This window comes from Eptesicus fuscus, chromosome 18 (genome assembly GCF_027574615.1).
Source record: "Eptesicus fuscus isolate TK198812 chromosome 18, DD_ASM_mEF_20220401, whole genome shotgun sequence".
Taxonomy (NCBI): Eukaryota; Metazoa; Chordata; class Mammalia; order Chiroptera; family Vespertilionidae; genus Eptesicus; species Eptesicus fuscus.
Window position 1 is genome coordinate 51,632,550 of NC_072490.1, and position 17,908 is coordinate 51,650,457.

Here is a 17,908-nt window from a genome sequence, read left to right on the forward strand (position 1 = left end):
TAAAAAATGAAGTCATACCATATACACTGAATCATCACTGCCTATTCACTTAATATACATATTTCTGTGTTTGTTAACATACATCTCTGCCATCATTGTTAATAGCTGCATAGGAATCCATCAAATGCATACCTCATCCCCCACCCATGGGCACTTAGGTTGTGTCCAGTGTTTTTCTATAATAAACAACACTGTACTGAGTATTCTCCCATAAATATCTTTACACAATTGCCCGATTATTTCCATAGAAGTGGCATTGGTGGGTTAGTAAGTGTATAATTCCTAAATGCCTTAAGAAACAAAAACAGCTGGCCTTGCTGAGATGGGAGGGTGAGAGAGGTATTTTAGCATCAGATAAACACTGTCTTCTACACCCAGGCAAACAAGACAATCTTCTTCCTGTTGGCCCACTCCCCTGCCTTTCACTCACCTATCAGAAAGCATGTCTATCTCACTGATAAGGACAACTACATCCCCTTGTGCAAAGTTCAGGGTCAAATAGAGAGTGTCCATGTGACAGAATGTGGGGTTGCATCTGGAAATGCAAAGGGAAGGATGGGCAGAAAGGGGCTTACAAAAGAGCAAAGGTCCTTGAATGGCTCCCATGGGCAGGCCACTTGGTTACTCTTGGTTACCACTCAGTGATCTTGGGCGGGGGGCGGTGGGGGGGCATCCCTGAAGCTAAATGCATTGATTTACTGAGAGAATGTTTTCCTCTCTGACCAGAGGGTCTTCTCCCACCCCCCACCTATTTTCACTCCCTGTGCGAAGGCTACCTGGTTTCGGAGGTTGCCATGACCTGCTGACCCATCTCTCTAATGGCAGCTGGCAACTGTGCCATACTCCAAAGTTCTTTCCAACTATTGTGAGCCCCTGCATCTGAGCTGAAAGAAGAGGTGCAGGAGCAGCTGGAGGAGAGAAACCAGAGTGGCGAGTCCAGCAGCAGCCTTGGGAGGAACAGTCAAAGCTGCTGGAATGAAGGAAGGGCCCACCACACTGGTCACTGACAAGCCAAAGTCAGAAGGAAAAATAAAGGCTGGCCGTGGTGATCTGAAATGTGGCCCTTAAAGGCCCCAATACCAACAATGCCCAGAACCCAAATAAGCTTTTGTGAAACAGTAAGGCATCTCCCACTGTCCTCAATCTTCACCTTTTTAGATTGACTCTTCTTTATGTTTAAATAAGATTTGACAATGACTTGTCCTCTAGCCCAGAAAATCAATCCAAAGTCCATTGACTTGGGTAGTTAATTTAAAAATAAACCTTGAGGGTATTTTGAAAGGCGTTATTAAGTCTTCTCCTTCTCTCTCTCTCTCTCTCTCTCTCTCTCTCTCTCTCTCTCTCTCTCTCTCTCACACACACACACACACACACACACACAGACACACACACACACACCTGCACAGAGAAAACGAACCATGGAATAAGACAGGCAAACAAGGGTTTTCCTTATGGTCTAGCTGTGAGATCCTAAGTGGGGTCATGGGGTCATCTCTGAAAGCCTCGGCATCCTTGCCAGGTGCAGTGGCGGTGAGAATGCTGCCCACCTCACAGGCAGCATGCAGCCTCGGTGCACCTGGCCAGGATGGAAGGCAATCAGCTGTGGGCATCTGAGAGAAACGCAACCGTGCGACCCACACTTCAAGTCACATATTCCTGAAGCCACAGAACATGAGCTAAGCTGAAGCTGATAGGAAAAATCCCAGGAAACACATAGTTTTCCTGAGTTCCACTTGTAACCTTACAGGATAAAATAAATAGAACACAAGAAACATAAACAAACGCTGACTGAAGATAAGGCTCTAAAAGCCTAGGACAGCGGTCGCCAACCGGTGGTCCGCAGACCGCTGGTGGTCCATGAGGTCGGAAAGGTTGACGACTGCTGGCCTAGGACATCACTAACCTTAGTCATATTCAACAAAAGAGGCAGCTCTGCCAGAGTGGGCTCAGAGTCACCGCTATTTGAGTTTGAATCCTGGCCTTGTCACTTATTAGCTGTGCCACCTGGGACAAGGTGCTAAGGATCTTTTTAGCTTTCACATCAGTACAATGGGGGTATTCCGATCTCACTTGAAGATCAAATAAAAGACAATGGCAAAGGCAGTGCTTTTAGCCTATGCAAGAGCTCCATCTCTGTAGCAGGGCAATGAGCCATCACAGGGGTGGGGTCTCTCTGAAGGAAGACACGAATACCTGAGGTGTCGCACGCGGGCCTTTCCGTGGAGGGCTCTCCGTGGGCAGTGCCGAGCCTGTAGATAACGTGGGGTTTGTTTTGTTCATCTTCATCTTCTTGTTCGTCAATGGACAACAGTGGTTCAATAAAATAATCCCCATCCTGGGACCGGAACGTGCCCAGCTGCAAAGGAAGAGATGAGAGGTTGATTTCATAAAAATGAAACATTTGAAAGTGGAGATGGTGCCATTTTACCCAACCCCTTTGTCATGAGGGCTGCTTAAACCGAAAATGCTGCGGACACATTTGGAGAAGCGATTTATTCTCACTCTCAGCCATACCAGTACCTTCTCCTTGACTTGACTCTATTGTACCTGCTCACCAAATCCGTCTCTAAGGAATACTTCCTTGGTGCTCAAGTTCTAATCACATATTCCCTTCTCCAGGCTGTTGACAGTGTGTCTCTGTGTGAAGACAGCCTGGAAATTTAGGGACCCGTGTGAGCCCCGAGAGAAAAGCTGACCCGTGCCGGCATTATCATGACTTCAAATTCAGGAAGCATATGTTGACCACAAGGCACTCAAGGTGGTGCCACCTGTGACACCAGCACATGAGTCTCTCCCAGCCTTCCCTTTGCAACAGGGAGTGATTCGATCCCACCAGGCTTTGGAGCCGGGCTGCCCAGCATAGGTCCCAGTCCCAGCACAGCCGCTTATCCACCCATCTTGGGCAAGTTTCTTAAATGCTGAACCTCAGCTTCCTTGTTCGTCAATTAGGGATAAAAATACTTACTATAAAGGATTATCCTGCAGATTAAATGAGATAATGCACTTCAAGTGCTTAGCAAAGTGACACCTTGTAAGGGCTTAGAACACATTAGTGGCTTTTGGTGTTGTGGGGTTAGCCTCTCCCCGCCAGGATACAGTTGTGTTTGCCAATCATTCTAAGCACTTTGGAAGAGGCAAGTCTTTCTCCTCCCCTTCTCACATACCCACAAGTTTTGCAATGATGAATGATGCCTCAAGGTTGACCCACCCAAACAAAACGTTACAAGAGCATGAAAAAGTTCCCCATGCCGTGCAATGTGTTAGAAGTCAAGCCCTTCTCTCATCTTCCATTGTTTTCTTTCCTGCACTACGGGAGAAAAAAAAAAAAAAAGGAAAAAAAGAAAAAAGAAAGGAAAAACAGAGACCTTTTACCTTCCCCTGGACACAAAGGAAATGACTGCCCATAAGGTTATAAGCATCATCCAGAAATTTGTTAGAAATTCAAATAATCACACTCCACCCCAAATCTGACCCACTGAATCAAAATCTCAGGGCAGGGCAGGAGTTGGAATCTTAATGAGCACTCCATGGTATTCTTATGCACGATAAAGTTTGTGAAGCATTAGGCTAGGACAGGTTCCAAACCCGGCTAAGCTTCAAAATTGTTTGGGAAGTTTTTAAAAAATTCAGATTTGGGGCATTATCCCTTATCTGCAAACTGGAATTTCCAGGGGTAAGGTCTAGCATCTATGTTTTTTTAAAAAGTTCTCTACATGATTTAGGGGCCACTAGCTCAAAGAGGGAACAGCTCTCGTGTGCACAGAGTAAGCAAAAGAGTAGCTGGTATCTGGCCAAGTGATTTAACAAATGTATTCTCACCCAGGCAGCTCTCTCTGTTTCCAATATTCAACTCTGGTGTTCTCTGAACACAGCGCAGGATATATACTACGATATGTAAAACCTACTAGAGACAGGCCACAAATACTGGGAAAAAACCTGAGAGTTCATCTGGTGAGGGTCTGGCCCCTCTGGTGAAAAGGGAAACCGAGGGAGAAAGTGGCTTGTCCACAGCTGCCCTTTGGTGGTACAGAGCCGCTGAACAGCGCCAGTGCTGAATCCAGAACTCAGGTATCCCAACTTCAGTCCAGTGCCTTTTTATTATCTTTACTATTATTTTTAAATCCTCACCCAAGGACATGTTTTTATTGATGCTTAGAGAGAGTGAGAGAGAAAGAAACATGGATATGAGGGAGAAACATCGATTGGTTGCCTCCCGTATGCACCCTACCAGGGATGGAGCCTGCAACCTAGGAATGTGCCCTGACCAGGGATCAAACCCACACTTTTTGATGCATGGGGTGACGCTGGCCAGGGCAGTGCAGTGCCTTTTTAAATGAAATTCTCTTTAGGAATATAGATTCAGTCTCTGAGTGGCTAAATGCATGGGTCAGAAAGACTGGGTGGGAACCTCAGCTGTGCCACGTAGGAGTGTGAGACTTCGAGCAAGCCTCCAACTCTCAATGCCTCACTGTCTCCATCTGTAAAATGGGTTGAGCATTGGACTGTTGTGAGGGTTTTGTATGAGATGATGCATACATAAAGCACTCATTACAGGGCAAGACACATAATGAGAGGTCAATAAATGGTACCCATATGGGGCCAAATTAATTTTACTGTTGATTCACAAGTAGTTGCTTGATCTAAGAGTAATTCTTTCTTGGTCAAGTGAACATTTATTCAAACATACAGGCTATCCTATATAATAAAACCCTAAGATGCAAATCAACCAAACAGCAGAACGACCGGTCGCTATGACGCGCACTGACCACCAGGGGGTAGATGCTCAATGCAGGAGCTGCCCCCTGGTGGTCAGTGCGCTCCCACAGGGGAGTGCTGCTCAGCCAGAAGCCAGGCTCACGGCTGGTGAGCACAGCGGCAGTGGCGGGAGCCTCTCCCGCCTCTGCTGCAGGCAGGCAATAAGGAGCAAGGGGTCCTGGACTGCGAGAGGGCACAGGCCGGGCTGAGGGACACCCCCCCCCCGGAACAAATTTCGTGCACCGGGCCTCTAGTGTACCTATAATATATAAGGCTCCAATACAGAAGAGAAATGCAGTGATGCTGATCCTGCTGCCAAAGAGAAAGGAACAGAACACACCTACCAATAACTGTAATTATAACGCAGGGGAGCGCATACAAGAACCATAAGAGAAATACACATACACATGTGCATCTATGAAGGTGAAGAGGGAGACAGGACAGCAGTCCGTGGGACCAGGAAGGCGTTTCCTGGGAAGGAAGATATCTAAGTTACATTGAAGTTACACTTCAACAGAAGGGCATGATTGGAGCATGTGAAGCTGGGTGAGATGAACAAATAAATCTGGAGGCCCAAGGGCAATGAGGCAGGATTCGGATAGAAGGGAGATTCAGAAAAAGAAGCAAAAGCAGGTTGCCTGAAATACAGGCCTTGGGGAGGAAAGCTTGAGAGATGCCCCTGGACCTGCCGGCATGAGAGGGGTGAGAAGTACTGCCGATGGTCTCAAGGACCAGACGGAGTTCACAGTTGTGACTGGGCATGCGCTGTGCAGAGCCGGTGAGCAGGGGGACGATGTGGCCTTGCACCCGATGATCATTCATTTGTTAGTGGCAGAGCTTAAGAGAGAAGAGTCTGGAGGAAAAGCCAGAGACACATATTTCTTAGACATCAGTCCTAATGAGAGCAGAGAAGTGAAGAGGGCGAGAGTTAGGGTAGAGATGCTCAGAAAAGGTAAGAGACACGTCTGAGATGGAAGTCAGGGAAACTGATACTTTACCAGTGAGGTGTGTGTGTGTGTGTGTGTGTGTGTGTGTGTGTGGTGATGGGGGGACGCAGAAATAGCATGGTCCACCCTGAAGAGTGAAAGGTTTCCTGGGAGATTTTAGGCCACTGGGAACATCACAATTCCACAGCTACAAAAAAATGGTAAGGGGAAGTCTTGGGGGAGGGGGAGGGAGGGGGAGAAAGACAAGTTTCAGAAGGAAGATAAAGGGGCGAGGGTTTGGGGGATAGGTTCATCACTGACGTGTGCATACATTTAAGATGTATGTTAGAACTGCCCCCCTCCTCCCATGAAATGCAATATAAATGGGATTATCAGGGTCTAGGCATCCTTTCTGAAGAACCAGTCCCCAGTTGCCTAAGTTACCACTCGCAGTTCCACGTGCGAGTTGCTGCCTAAACTGCCAATAGGAATGAAGGTCCAGCGCAGCAAAATATTCATACAACCGCAGGGGCCACTCAGCGGGGTGTGGAGGCGGGGAAGGGGAGGAGTAAAGGCTGTTTACAAACTTGACGTACAGACGCAGCCCTACCCCTTAGGTTCTGAAATTCGGGGTTACAGTCTTGGGATCTGCAGGCGTTCTGATGCCCTTGGTTCCAACACCCGAACTATGCCCACCCCGGCCGGCTGGAACCTTTCGAAGAACAGAAGGATTCCTGGGCTCCAGCCCTATCTAGGTCTGGAGGCAGCGATGACGCACCAGCACCCCCTCTCCTTCGCCGAACTGCCGTCTCCGCCCACCCCAATCTCCCCGTCGCGCCGCGGCTCTCTGCTGGGGGCTGAAGGGGCTCATCCTGATGCCCGCATCCCGGAGGCTCACCCTGCCTCCTCCCAGGCTTCAGGTGTGCCTGGCTCCCCACCCGACCCCTCCGCTGAGCGGCGGAGATGGATGCGACCTCCACCCGGGGATCTCTGGACTCGCCGGACGGCAGCCGCAGCGCGCAGAGGGGTAGCCGAGCGCCCCGGGGGGTAAGTATCCATGCTCCCACTTTGAAGGTGACAGTGGGCGTGCGGGTGCTTAGGGGACGACTAACGCATCAGCCGGGCGCCCTACGCTAGGAGAGCCTGACCCGGGAAAGTTTCTGCGTCACACGCGCGTGGCAGCAACGCATGTCGCTTGAGAAAGTCAAGGACTGCTATCAATCGGTCCTCAAATGTCACGGGAGGGGTGTGTGTGTGTGTGTGGGGGGGGACGATGCCTTGTAGGATCTCCTGAAAGCAAGTTGGGGCGGGGGGTTGTACGTGGGGGGTTGAGGGGGGGCGGTCAGGATACTTGGATCCCAGGCTAAGTCTATACTTTGCTGCGCAGGGAGGTGGCCTCCCCGCCCTCTCGCCCTCCCTCTCTAGGGAAACGTGCGGCGCAGGCTCCCTTTTCTGATTCTAGGGAAACTCCAATGGGTGACAGAAGCCCCCAAAGAACTGACGTCTCCGCCTCTCCCGCAATCTTTCCGCTTCTCCGTGCCACCCCACCACTAGGGTGCAGAGTCGGACTGCGCCGCACCCCACTACCCGTTTCCTCCCTAATTCAGTGTCCGAGGCAGGCGCCGCCTTCTCCCCGCCCCCGAGCGCTGGGCCCACCCTTCCGTTCCGGGATGGGACCTGTTCCCTGTCAATCCTGGTTAGCCTCAGGGTTCCTGGCGCACGAAAAAAGGCCGGGGGAGAACGCGCGGACTCTAGATTACGCACGGCCCTCCACGATACACAGAGGGAACTCCCCGCACCCCAGCCTGTGGATCCTCTGCCCACACCCCCAACTCACGACGCACCAATAAGGAGTCGGGCCCTCCCTACACTCAGCGGCTCCTGGGCGGCCGAGTGTAGAAACCAACTTCCAAGCCGTCACCCGGCGTTAGGCAAGCGCAGCGGAGCAGGGTTAGGACCCTAGAAAGCTCCCAAATTCCAGAACCCCGTGGGGGCGGACGCGCGCTCGCCTCTCGAGTGTAAGCGCACGCTCTGGGCTAGCCACCGCAGACTCCCGGCTTCCAGCTCACACTTGAGGCCGGAGCCGAGAGTCGCCGCAGTGAGGGTCTCAGGCTGGAGAGCAGCGAAGTCTTCCAGAAGCGGGCGAGGGGAGAGGGGGCGCGCGCCCACTCACCATTCCTGAGCAGAGGCTGATGACCGCCGTGTGCTCCGGCTCGGTATTGACGTGGCCTTTGTAGAAACAGTGCTTGAGTTCTGCTTCGTCCTCGGAATAAAACTTTGTCTGGTTCTCCTCGGGCGCCCCGAGGAGGGTGACAGTGAACTGTGGAGCGATAAATCCGGCATGGGCGGTGAGATTAAATAGAAACTGCTGGCCGAAGGCGGAGAGGCGGTAATGCGCCTGGGAGGAGGTAGCGGAGGAAGAGGAGGAGGCGAAGGCAGGCCAGGGGTCAGAGGCAGAGTTAATGCTCCGTCGCCTTCTTTTGAAGTGCACGTTCGTGGGAAAGGGCTCTCCGAGAGCGTTCACTCGGACCGGAGACGCGATTTCGTATTCGCTCAGGGTCTCTAATAATTTCACTGCGGAGAGAAGCAGAGGCACAGAACCAGTCATTCAGTTTTCCGCAAGTTTTAAATTAAAATAAAGGTGAGGGAGGGCTTTGTCCTGAGTGGCTTTCCAGCGGGTTTTCTTTTCCCATTTGACTCAACCCCTTCACCCTCAGTCAGTGGACAAATATTTGCTGAGCACCTACTGTGTGCTAGGAAGAGCCAGGAAATGTGCAAGACGCCGAGGATACAACTTTAGGAGCCAGGAAAATGAACAAGTCAAAATACATAAAGTAATTTCAGATTCTGACAAATACCCTCCATAAAATAAAACATGCTGCTAGCCGTTGCCCCCCCAGTTACTAAGTTATGGTGGTTTGGGGCACAGAGGTTGGGAAGGGCGAAAATCGGGCTAAAAGCAAAGGGTGTGGGGGATAAGCTCCTTCCCCAGTGTCACTCTCTGGAAATTGGCTGGGCATGACCTAAAGAAGGGAGAGGCTGCAAAGCGGGAAATAATTCTTTCTAGGAAAAGGAAAGAGGCTTCCGCTGCGGGGTGCCCGCTCCCGGGCGCGGGGGCTGGGGAGTGGGGACAGGGGCAGAAGGGTCCCGGGGCCGGAGCCTCATTACCTTGCCTCGGGTGCAGCCTGTCCGTGCGCACGGCCGCCGCGGCGTCTGGGCTCGCCATCTCGGCCAGGTCCCGCACCAGGAGCGTTAGCAGTGTGGCCCAGGATACAAACTGCATGGTGCTCCTCACCCCTCCCCCGCTGCCCTCACCCCCTCCCACCTGCCCCCCTTGGCTGCGGCGGCGACCCGAGGCAGCGGCCGCGTAGAGCGCGCGGAGGCCGGCGCCCGCCGCCAATTTTTGACTTTAGGAGTCGCTGAGGTCCCGCCGCGAGGGTCCCGTCTGCGCTCGGCTGAGCAACGCCGCCGCCTGCCGAGAGCTGAGCCGCTCGGGCCGCAGGAGGAGCCGCCGGAGGAGCACTTGGAGGACTGGGGCTCCACTGCTCGGCAGCATAATGTCCGGGGAACGTGTAGGAGAAAGCGCGGAACGTGCGCTCCGAGGCGCGGCGCGCGCCCTGTGCTGGCGCGGATAGCGGAGCGGCTTCTTGAATGGGGGGCGGAGGCGGGGGGGCCGCGGGTCCTCCGCCGCTCAAATACCCCGGGTGCCCGCCTCCAGGAGAAGAGGGGTGGAGAAAGCGGAGCGAGTGCGGACCGCCTCCTTCCAGACCGCGTCCCCCGCCTGCCAGGCCAGTGCGGGACTCCCGGCCTCCGGCTTCAGGAGGCGGCGGCCAGAGCCGGGAGCGCGGTGGCTGCGGGTCGCGGTCTGGGCCGCCTCGTGGAGATGAGCTTTTCGGGGACTCCCCGCCCCGGGAGAGAGAGCTGATTTGCGGTCTCTTTCCTGGCGCTCGCAGTCCCTCTCCGGGTCTCTCGGTCTCTCGTTTCCTCTGCCCTCTCTCCTCCCCGCTTTCTTTCCCCTTCCAATCTCCTCTCTCCTCCGCGCTCGCTCTCCAGGCCGCTCGGAATCGGCCTTCCTCCACCCCACCCCCTCCGTGGTCTCTACTCCTCCTTCCACGGCGCCCCTCTAATTCCCCGTATTTCTCTCTCTCCTTTTTTCTTTATCTCTCGTATGTTCCCATCTTTTTGTAACAGTCCTCCTCCTCTTCTCTTCTCCCCGGTCTTCTCTCCTCCAAACCCTTTCTTTTTGGTTTCTTACAAGTGAAAGTGGCCGAGTGCAGAAGTGCCTTCCCTTCTTAGTCTCACTGGGGACGAGATTTGTTACCTAATCGCCCCAAGCCAGGAATTTTAGGGATGGGGTTCCTAATCTTACAGTTGGGGGTGTGTTTCAAGTCCTTGGCCTCCTGAAAGTTTCGAAAAACTTTCTAGCTGTGCCTTCCCCAGACTCTCGTCCCATTCTGAGAGGGTGCATGGCTTTCTGTAGGTCCCAACCCAAAAAAGGTTAAGAACCTCTCCTGGCAGCCAGAGGGGGCGGGGACTTTGGCGCTCGGACTGCCCGGGGTGGGGGAGGGGTTAGAGGCATGGGGGGTGGGGGCGAATGCAAGAGGAGAGTCCTGGCCCCAGAGGGGAAGCACCAGCCCTAAGAGGGGTTTCTCAGTCACTTATGCATGCTTTCTGCCAGAGATGCTTCCAGCCCCGCAAAGCTGAACTTCAACCTACACTTACCTCCGCCCTGCGATGCAAATTTGAAAGTCAGAAAGTAAGCCAGGGAGGGAGGATGCCAGTCTGTGAATGTGTGAGTCTGTGTGTAAATTGTTTAATCCCCGAGGGTTCAAAAGCACCTTTTCCTTTACCAGTCCTCAGGAAGATGGGCTGTGCTAATTTCAAGGGAAAGGAAATGACAATTTTTGTAAAAGATGTCACATGTGCATTTGCCTAAGTTTCCCAGAACCAGAGTTCCCTGTCACTTAGTAGGCTGGCACTCAGGGTTGAAAATACTTAAGGTTGCCAATACCAGGGACCAAATAGCAATATGCTAGAAATGTACACTATTCTGGAAATATTAATGCACATATTTCTCCTGGTAGAAGGGAAAATAACCTGGCAAGAATGGAATATCCTAAAGAAGTTGTTAATCCAAATGCCATTGTCCAACTGTATTCCTGAAATGTGTAACTCCTGGGTGTATGCAATGATGCATAAAGACGGTAAAATAGTAACACCTGCGTAGTACACAATAAGATATTTTTAAGAGATGACATTTAAGTATTTGTCTTAACCCTTCAAAGTAATTCACTAAAATACATTTCTTCTAATACAAGATCTTTCTTCTCATTATCAATAAAATTCCTCACAATCACAGCATCAGGGAATTGCTGAGAGTTTAGCAAAGAACAGAAAAATATCAATAAATCAAACTATTAGTTGATTTTCAGGGAAAGTATTGTAGGACTCACACTATAAAATCGCTAAAATATATAGCACCTTTATAGGCACTTAGGTGAATGGAACAGCATAGAGAACCCAGAAGTAAACCGATGCACACATGGTCAATTTATTTATGACAAAAGAGCTGAGAATGTATGATGGGGAAAGGATAATCTCTTCAACAAATGGTTTTGAGAAAACTGGACAGCCACACGCATGCAAAAGAATGAAACTGGATCGCTTTCTTGCATCATATACAAAAATTAGCTCAAAGTGGATTAATGATTTGAACATAAGACCTGAAATCTTAAAACTAGAAGAAACATATGGGGTGATCTCCCTGACATCGGTCTTGATGATACTTTGGATTTGACACCAACCAAAAGCAAAGGCAACAAAAGCAAAAATAAGTGGGATTACATCAAACTGACAAACTTCTGCACAGCAAAAGAAACCAGCCACAAAACGAAAAGGCAACCTATGGAGTGGAAAAAATATGTGCACGTCACATATATCAGAGAAGGGGTTAATATCCAAAGTATATAAAGAACTCCGTAGTAGAACATACACACACACACACACACACACACACATACATTTAAAAATGGAAAGAGGATCTGAATAATTTTTTTTTCAAAGAAGACAATGCAAATCAAAACCACAATGAGATACTATCCCGCACCTGTTAGAATGGCTTTTATCAAAAAGATGAAAAATAACTGTTGCAAGGATGTGGAGAAAAGGGAACCCTTGTGCACTGTTGGTAACGGTATGGAGGTTTTGCCAAAAATTAAAAGTAAATTAAAAGTAGAACTACCATATGATCAAGTAATTCCACTTCTTGGTATTTATCCGAAGGAAATGAAAAAAACTTAACTCGAAAAGATACCTGCACCCTCATGTTCAGTGAAACATTACTTAAAATGCCCAAGGCATGGGGTAACCTAAGTGTTCTTGAATGGATGAACACTTTGTATTTCCCTTCCCTTCAGCTCTTGTGAAATGATTGGGTTGTATCAGCAGCAACCCAGCCTGCTCAGTGGTTGAGTGTTGACCTATGAAATAGGAGGAGGTCACAGGTTTGATTCCTGGTTAGGGCACATGCCCTGGTTGCTGGCTCAATCCCCAGTAGAGGGCGTGCAGGAGACAGCCAGTCAAAGATTCTCTCTCATTGATGTTTCTATCTCTCCCTCTCCCTTCCTCTCTGAAATCAATAAAAATATATTTAAATAAAATAAAGAAAGAAATCTTACCACCTATGACCACATGGATGGACCCTTAAGGGCATTACGAAAAGTGAAATAAGTCATACAGATACCATATGATCTTATTTGTATGGAACCTAAAAATAAATGAACTTATAAAGAGAACAGACTAGTGGTCTAGTGGTTGCATGAGGTGGGGGTGGGCAAAATGGGTAAAGATGGTCAAAAGGTACAAAATTCCAGTTATAAAATAAATAAGTTCTGGGGAATGTAATGTACAGCATGGTCACTATAGTTAATAATATTCTATAGTAGATTAGAAAGTTGCTAAGAGAGCAGATCTTAAAAGATCTCATCATAGGAAATGAAAATTTTTGGTGATTTCACAATATATTCTTATATCAAATTATTATGTTATACAGCCGAAACTAAAATAATGTTATATGTCAATTATACCACAACTAAAATAAAGGATTAAAAGTAGCACTTTTCAGCATTTCCTATTAAACAATTTCCCTCTATTTTCATTTAAACCACTCCTGATAAAGAGAAGCTGGTTCTTATATGTAGGGACAGAAGCTTCTTTGTTTATTCTCTCTTTAGCTTACTTTCTAGGATTTGGTTTTAAAGGATGAACTTTGTTTACTGTTGTTTAAAATTGCTGCTGATACAACCCAATCATTTCACAAGAGCTGAAGGGAAGGGAAATACAAAGTAGCTCTTGGTGACCTCGGGAGGTGACCAAGAGGCTGAGTTTCTGAATTCCTCATCGTCAGTCAGTCTATTAATCCTTTCTCAAGTATATTATCTTGCCTCTGAATTTACAGCTGTACACAAGTCTCAAAGAGTCTTAGGAAGATGTTTGAAATCATAAGACATGAATAGAACAATTGAGCTATCTAAATAATTAAGGTTTAAGATATTTTATCTGGATAATAATAGTTATAATAATCAAATTTTATGTAGCACGTACCTTGTGTCAGACTGCATGCTAATATAAGCATTAAATGTAATTCTTACAACAGCTCTATGAGCAGGTGGTATTAGTAACTTCATGATACAGGTAAGGATTTTATGGCCTAAAGATGTGAAATAATTTGACAGGGGTTCCCCAACTACTAGTAAGTGAGAGACATAATTCAACTTCTGTTTCAGCAGCTTAGTTCAAGTTCATAATTATTATATCACATATAATGAATAGATGATCAGCAGGTTGCTGGGTTTGGGGAGGTTTGGTTTGGGGGAGGGTGGCTAAAATAACCTACAGAATTGCCTCAGTTTTCTTTCATATGTATAATTTTCTTTGGCTCTCTAACTCCTTTTTCCAGTGCTGAATATTTCATGATAACTTCTTAGCTATTTCATTGATATTTCACAACTTTTTCCTCAGCACCTAGAACAGGTCTGGCACATAGTAGGTTCTCAAAACATGTTTATTGAATAAATATAACCCTTCTACTTTGGTTCAACTGTGATAAATAACTTCTTTATTACACACACACACACACACACACACACACACACACGTGCAATCTGGAGGTTGGTCCTATAAATAGGAGTATCGAATTACCTGAGTTGGGTGGGGGGGGGGGGGAGGGAAGTGGTTTTTATAATAATTTGGCCCATCACAAGGGTTTGCTCTGAAAGAAGTAGAGCTTTTTTTCCTTTCTTATATTTTTATTGATGTCAGAGAGGAAGAAAGAGGGAGAGAGGGATAGAAACATCAATGATGAGAGAGAATCATTTATTGGCTGCCTCCTGCACACCTCACACTGGGGATCAAGCCTGCAACCCAGGCATGTGCCCTGACGGGGACTCGAACTCTGACCTCCTGGTTTATAGCTCAACGTTCAACCACTGAGCCACGCTAGCCAGGCAGAAGCAGAGCTTTCTGAGCTTACCCAGAGTTAACAGAGGGACAGTTCTTAGCCCATTTTCGTCTCCCGGGCTTTACTGGAATTGAATGTTATTGTAGGTTAAGTGGAGACTTCTTTGGCTGATTCCTCATTAAAATTGGATCTCGGGGGAGTGGTAATTGACATTAGTCACTAGGGAGAGACAATCTGGTCACTGGAAATATGAAAGATGCTATCACACGTGACTTTGCAGAACTCCACTGAAAAGAGCAGGAAGGAGATTTGAAGCAAAGCCACTTATTTCACAGAGAGGGAACCCCACACCTGAATGCCAAGGAGCGAGCAGGGGGCCAGAGTTAGAGGGAATCGTTTCCTGAGTGGTCAGCAGTGGGTGGCGTCTAGAGTAGACAAGCCCATGCTATGGATACCACAGGATTCTGGTGAGCCAAGTACCAAGCAGGGACTTGGTGTGGCAGAACTCTGTGACCTGGGGCAGTCTGATTTCTGACCCAGTTTCATGTTTGCAGAGTGCAAGTGGGGAAACACCATGTCATCTTTTCTTGCCACATGGGTGAATGGCCCTAGTATTTTTAAAAATAAATTTATTTGGGTGGCATTAATGGATAACATTACATACATTTCAGGTGTACAATTCTACCATACATTACGTGTATATTGCATTCTGTGCTTATCACCCAAAGTCTAGTCTCCTTCTGTCACCATAATTTTGACCCCTTTACTCTCTTTATTTCTTTATTCTCTGCCCCTACCTTCTGGTAACCACCATTCTGTTGTCTGTGTCAATGAGTTGTTTTTGTTATTGTTGTTCATTTGTTGCTTTCTGTTTTATATCCCCATGAGTTCTTGCCCTTTTCCATCTGACTTACTTAGCATGGCTCTCAAGGTACATGTTGTCGCAAATGGCAATATTTTATCATTTTATGGCTGAGTAGTATTCCATTGTATATATGTACTACATCTTTATCCAATCATCTGTTGAAAGACACTTAGGTTGTTTCCATGTTTGGCTACTGTGAATAATGCTCCAGTAAACATAGGAGTGAGTGTGTGTGTGTGTGTGTGTGTGTGTGTGTGTGTGTGTGTGTATATATATATATTTAAGAATAAGTCATTTCAAATTTTTCAAATAGATAGACGAGATACTGCTGGGTCATATGGTAGCTCTATTCTTAATTTTTTTAAGGAATCTCCATACTGTTTGCCAGAGAGGCTGTACCAATTTATATTCTAGTCCCACCAGCAGTGTACAATAGTTCCCTTTTCTCTTCACACTCCCCAATACTTATTTTTGTCTTATTGATAATAGCAATTATAATAGGTGTGAGGTGATAACTCATAGTTTTGATTGGCATTTCTCTTATAATTAGTGAAGTTAGCATCTTTTCATATATCTGTTGGCTTTCTGTATGTCTTCTTGGGGAAAAGTGTCTATTCAGATTCTCTGCCGATTTTTTAATTGGATTATTTGTGTGTGTTTTTTTTGTTGTTGAGATATATGAGTTCTTTATATATTTTGGATATTAGCCCCTTGTAGACTACTGCCTGACACCATACACAAAAATTAACTCAAAATGGATTAAAGACATGAATTTAAGACCTGAAACAATAAAATACAGAGAAGAAAACATCTGCACTAAACTTATGGACCTTGGTCTCAGGTTTTTTTGTGAACTTGGCCCCAAAGATAAGGAAAGTAAAGCAAAAATAAATGAATGGAGCTACATCAAACTAAGAAGCTTCTGCACAGCAAAAGAAACCATCAATAAAATAAAAAGGTAACCAACCAAATGGGAGAAGATATTTGCAAATAATACTTCCTAGTGTATTTTTTAAAGTTTTCAACTTCAAGCAAAGCATAATGTACAGAAAACATAATGTTAGTGTTCAGTGAGTATACGGAAGTATAACAGTGAAGTTATACTGTTAATGACAATAACATAAGATTCTTTTCATTGAGTTCCTAATTATTCAATCCTCCTAGCAGTCCTGCCAACTGGGTTTTATTCTCCCCATTTTACATGTGATGAAAATGAGACTCAGCACGTTAAAGGGCTTGCCTAGAATACAGAGCTAGATTGTGCTGAGTTGGGATTTGAACTAGGGTCAGGTTACCTCCAAAGCTTATGATCTCCATTAATCAGAGTAGCCTAGTAATCTAATCTAATAATAGACAAATATGCAAATTGACCATACCTCCGACACACCCACAAGCCACACCCACAAGCCACGCCCACCATCCAATCAGAGAGAGCATGCAAATTAACCCAAACCAAGATGGCTACAGCCACAGAGAGCAAGGTTTCCTAGGTAACAGAGGAGGCCAAGCTTTCCGCCTGCCATTTCCAGGCCTAAGCCTCCACTCAAGCTACAAAGTTTCAATTATAGAAGGTAAACAAATTCAAACAAATGGCGGCAGAATGGAGCTTGAGAGAGCAGGCCAGGGTTGCCGCCGGCAACAGGGGAAGCAAAGCTTTCCACACACCCTGGCCGGGCCCACCTGCTTAAGGCAACAAAGTTTCAATTATAACCCCAACACAAATGAATGGCTGCGGGCCTCGGAGGGAGCCCCAGGCTTGGCTCTGCTCCAGGCTACAAAGTTTCAATTGTAGAAGGAAAATAAATTCCAGATACCAGGGCCTCCACTTGGGTTGCCAGGGGGCGTGGCCCACCTGCAAACCACCACAGGCCCCTCGCTCAGGCCGCCCCATGCCCCAAGGGAACCCCACCTTGATCAGGGACACCCTTCAGGGAAAACCAGCTGGCCCCCACCCCTGTACCAGGCCTCTATCCTATCTAATAAAAGAGAACTATGCAGATTGATCATCACTGCAACACACAATATAGCTGCCCCCATGTGGTCAAAGATCCTGCCCCCATGTGGACACAAGATGGCCACCACAAGATGGCCAGCAGGAGAGGGCAGTTGGGAGGCACCCGGCCTGCAAGGGAGGGCAGTTGGGAGGGATCAGCCCTGCAAGGGAGGGCAGTTGAGAGGGACCAGGCCTGCAAGAAAGGGCAGTTGGAGGTGATCAACCCTCCAGGAGAGGGCAGTTAGGAGTGACCAGGCCGGCAGAGGAGGGAAGTTGGGGGCAAACAGGCTGGCAGGGGAGCTGTTAGGCATCAATCAGGCTGGCAGCGGAGTGGTTAGGGGGTGATCAGGCTGGCAGGCAGAAGCGGTTAGGGCCAATCAGGAATGCAGGCAGGCAAGCAGTTGGGAGCCAGCAGTCCTGGATTGTGAGAGGGATGTCCGACTGCCCGTTTAGGCCCGATGCCACTGGGATCAGGCCTAAACGGGCAGTCGGACATCCCTCAAGGGGTCTCATATTGGAGAGGGTACAGGCTGGGCTGAGGGAGAACCCCCCTCCGTGCACGAATTTCGTGCACCGGGCCTCTAGTATAATATAAAGACATTCACCAAACTGTGTGTGTTTTTTAATCCTCACCAGAGGACATTCATTGATTTTTAGTGAGAGGGAGGGAGGGACGGAGGGACGGAGGGAGGGGAAGAGAGGAGAGAGAGAGAGAGAGGGAGAGAGGGAGAGAGAGAGAGAGAGAGAGAGAGAGAGAGAGAGAGAGAGAGAGAGAGAAAGAAAGAGAAACATCAATGTGAAAGAGAAATATCAACCTCCACCTCCACACACTCTCTGACTGGGAATTGAACCTGTGACCTTTCGGTGTATGGAACCACGCTCCAACCAACTGAGCCACATCAGCCAGGGAT

At 47.9% G+C, this 17,908-nt stretch overlaps 2 protein-coding genes across 3 annotated transcripts in view; one reads left to right on the forward strand and one right to left on the reverse strand.

Moving 5' to 3' along the window:
* The window catches only part of ADAMTS9 (ADAM metallopeptidase with thrombospondin type 1 motif 9), a 160,826-nt gene extending 151,862 nt beyond the window's left edge, over positions 1-8,964 (reverse strand). For both annotated transcript variants that reach the window (XM_028152683.2, XM_008146269.3), the window contains exons 1-3: positions 8,850-8,964; positions 7,855-8,255; positions 2,194-2,356 (exon numbers count right to left, since the gene is read on the reverse strand). In XM_028152683.2, the coding sequence (XP_028008484.2) occupies positions 2,194-2,356; positions 7,855-8,255; positions 8,850-8,964 (679 nt within the window). The remainder of the gene's footprint in view (positions 1-2,193; positions 2,357-7,854; positions 8,256-8,849) is intronic.
* Positions 6,287-17,908, forward strand: part of LOC129152166 (lysine-specific demethylase 6B-like) — a 41,117-nt gene continuing 29,495 nt past the window's right edge. Inside the window, exon 1 of the mRNA XM_054729862.1 lies at positions 6,287-6,728. Within this exon, the coding sequence (XP_054585837.1) occupies positions 6,370-6,728 (359 nt within the window). The 5' untranslated portion in view covers positions 6,287-6,369. The remainder of the gene's footprint in view (positions 6,729-17,908) is intronic.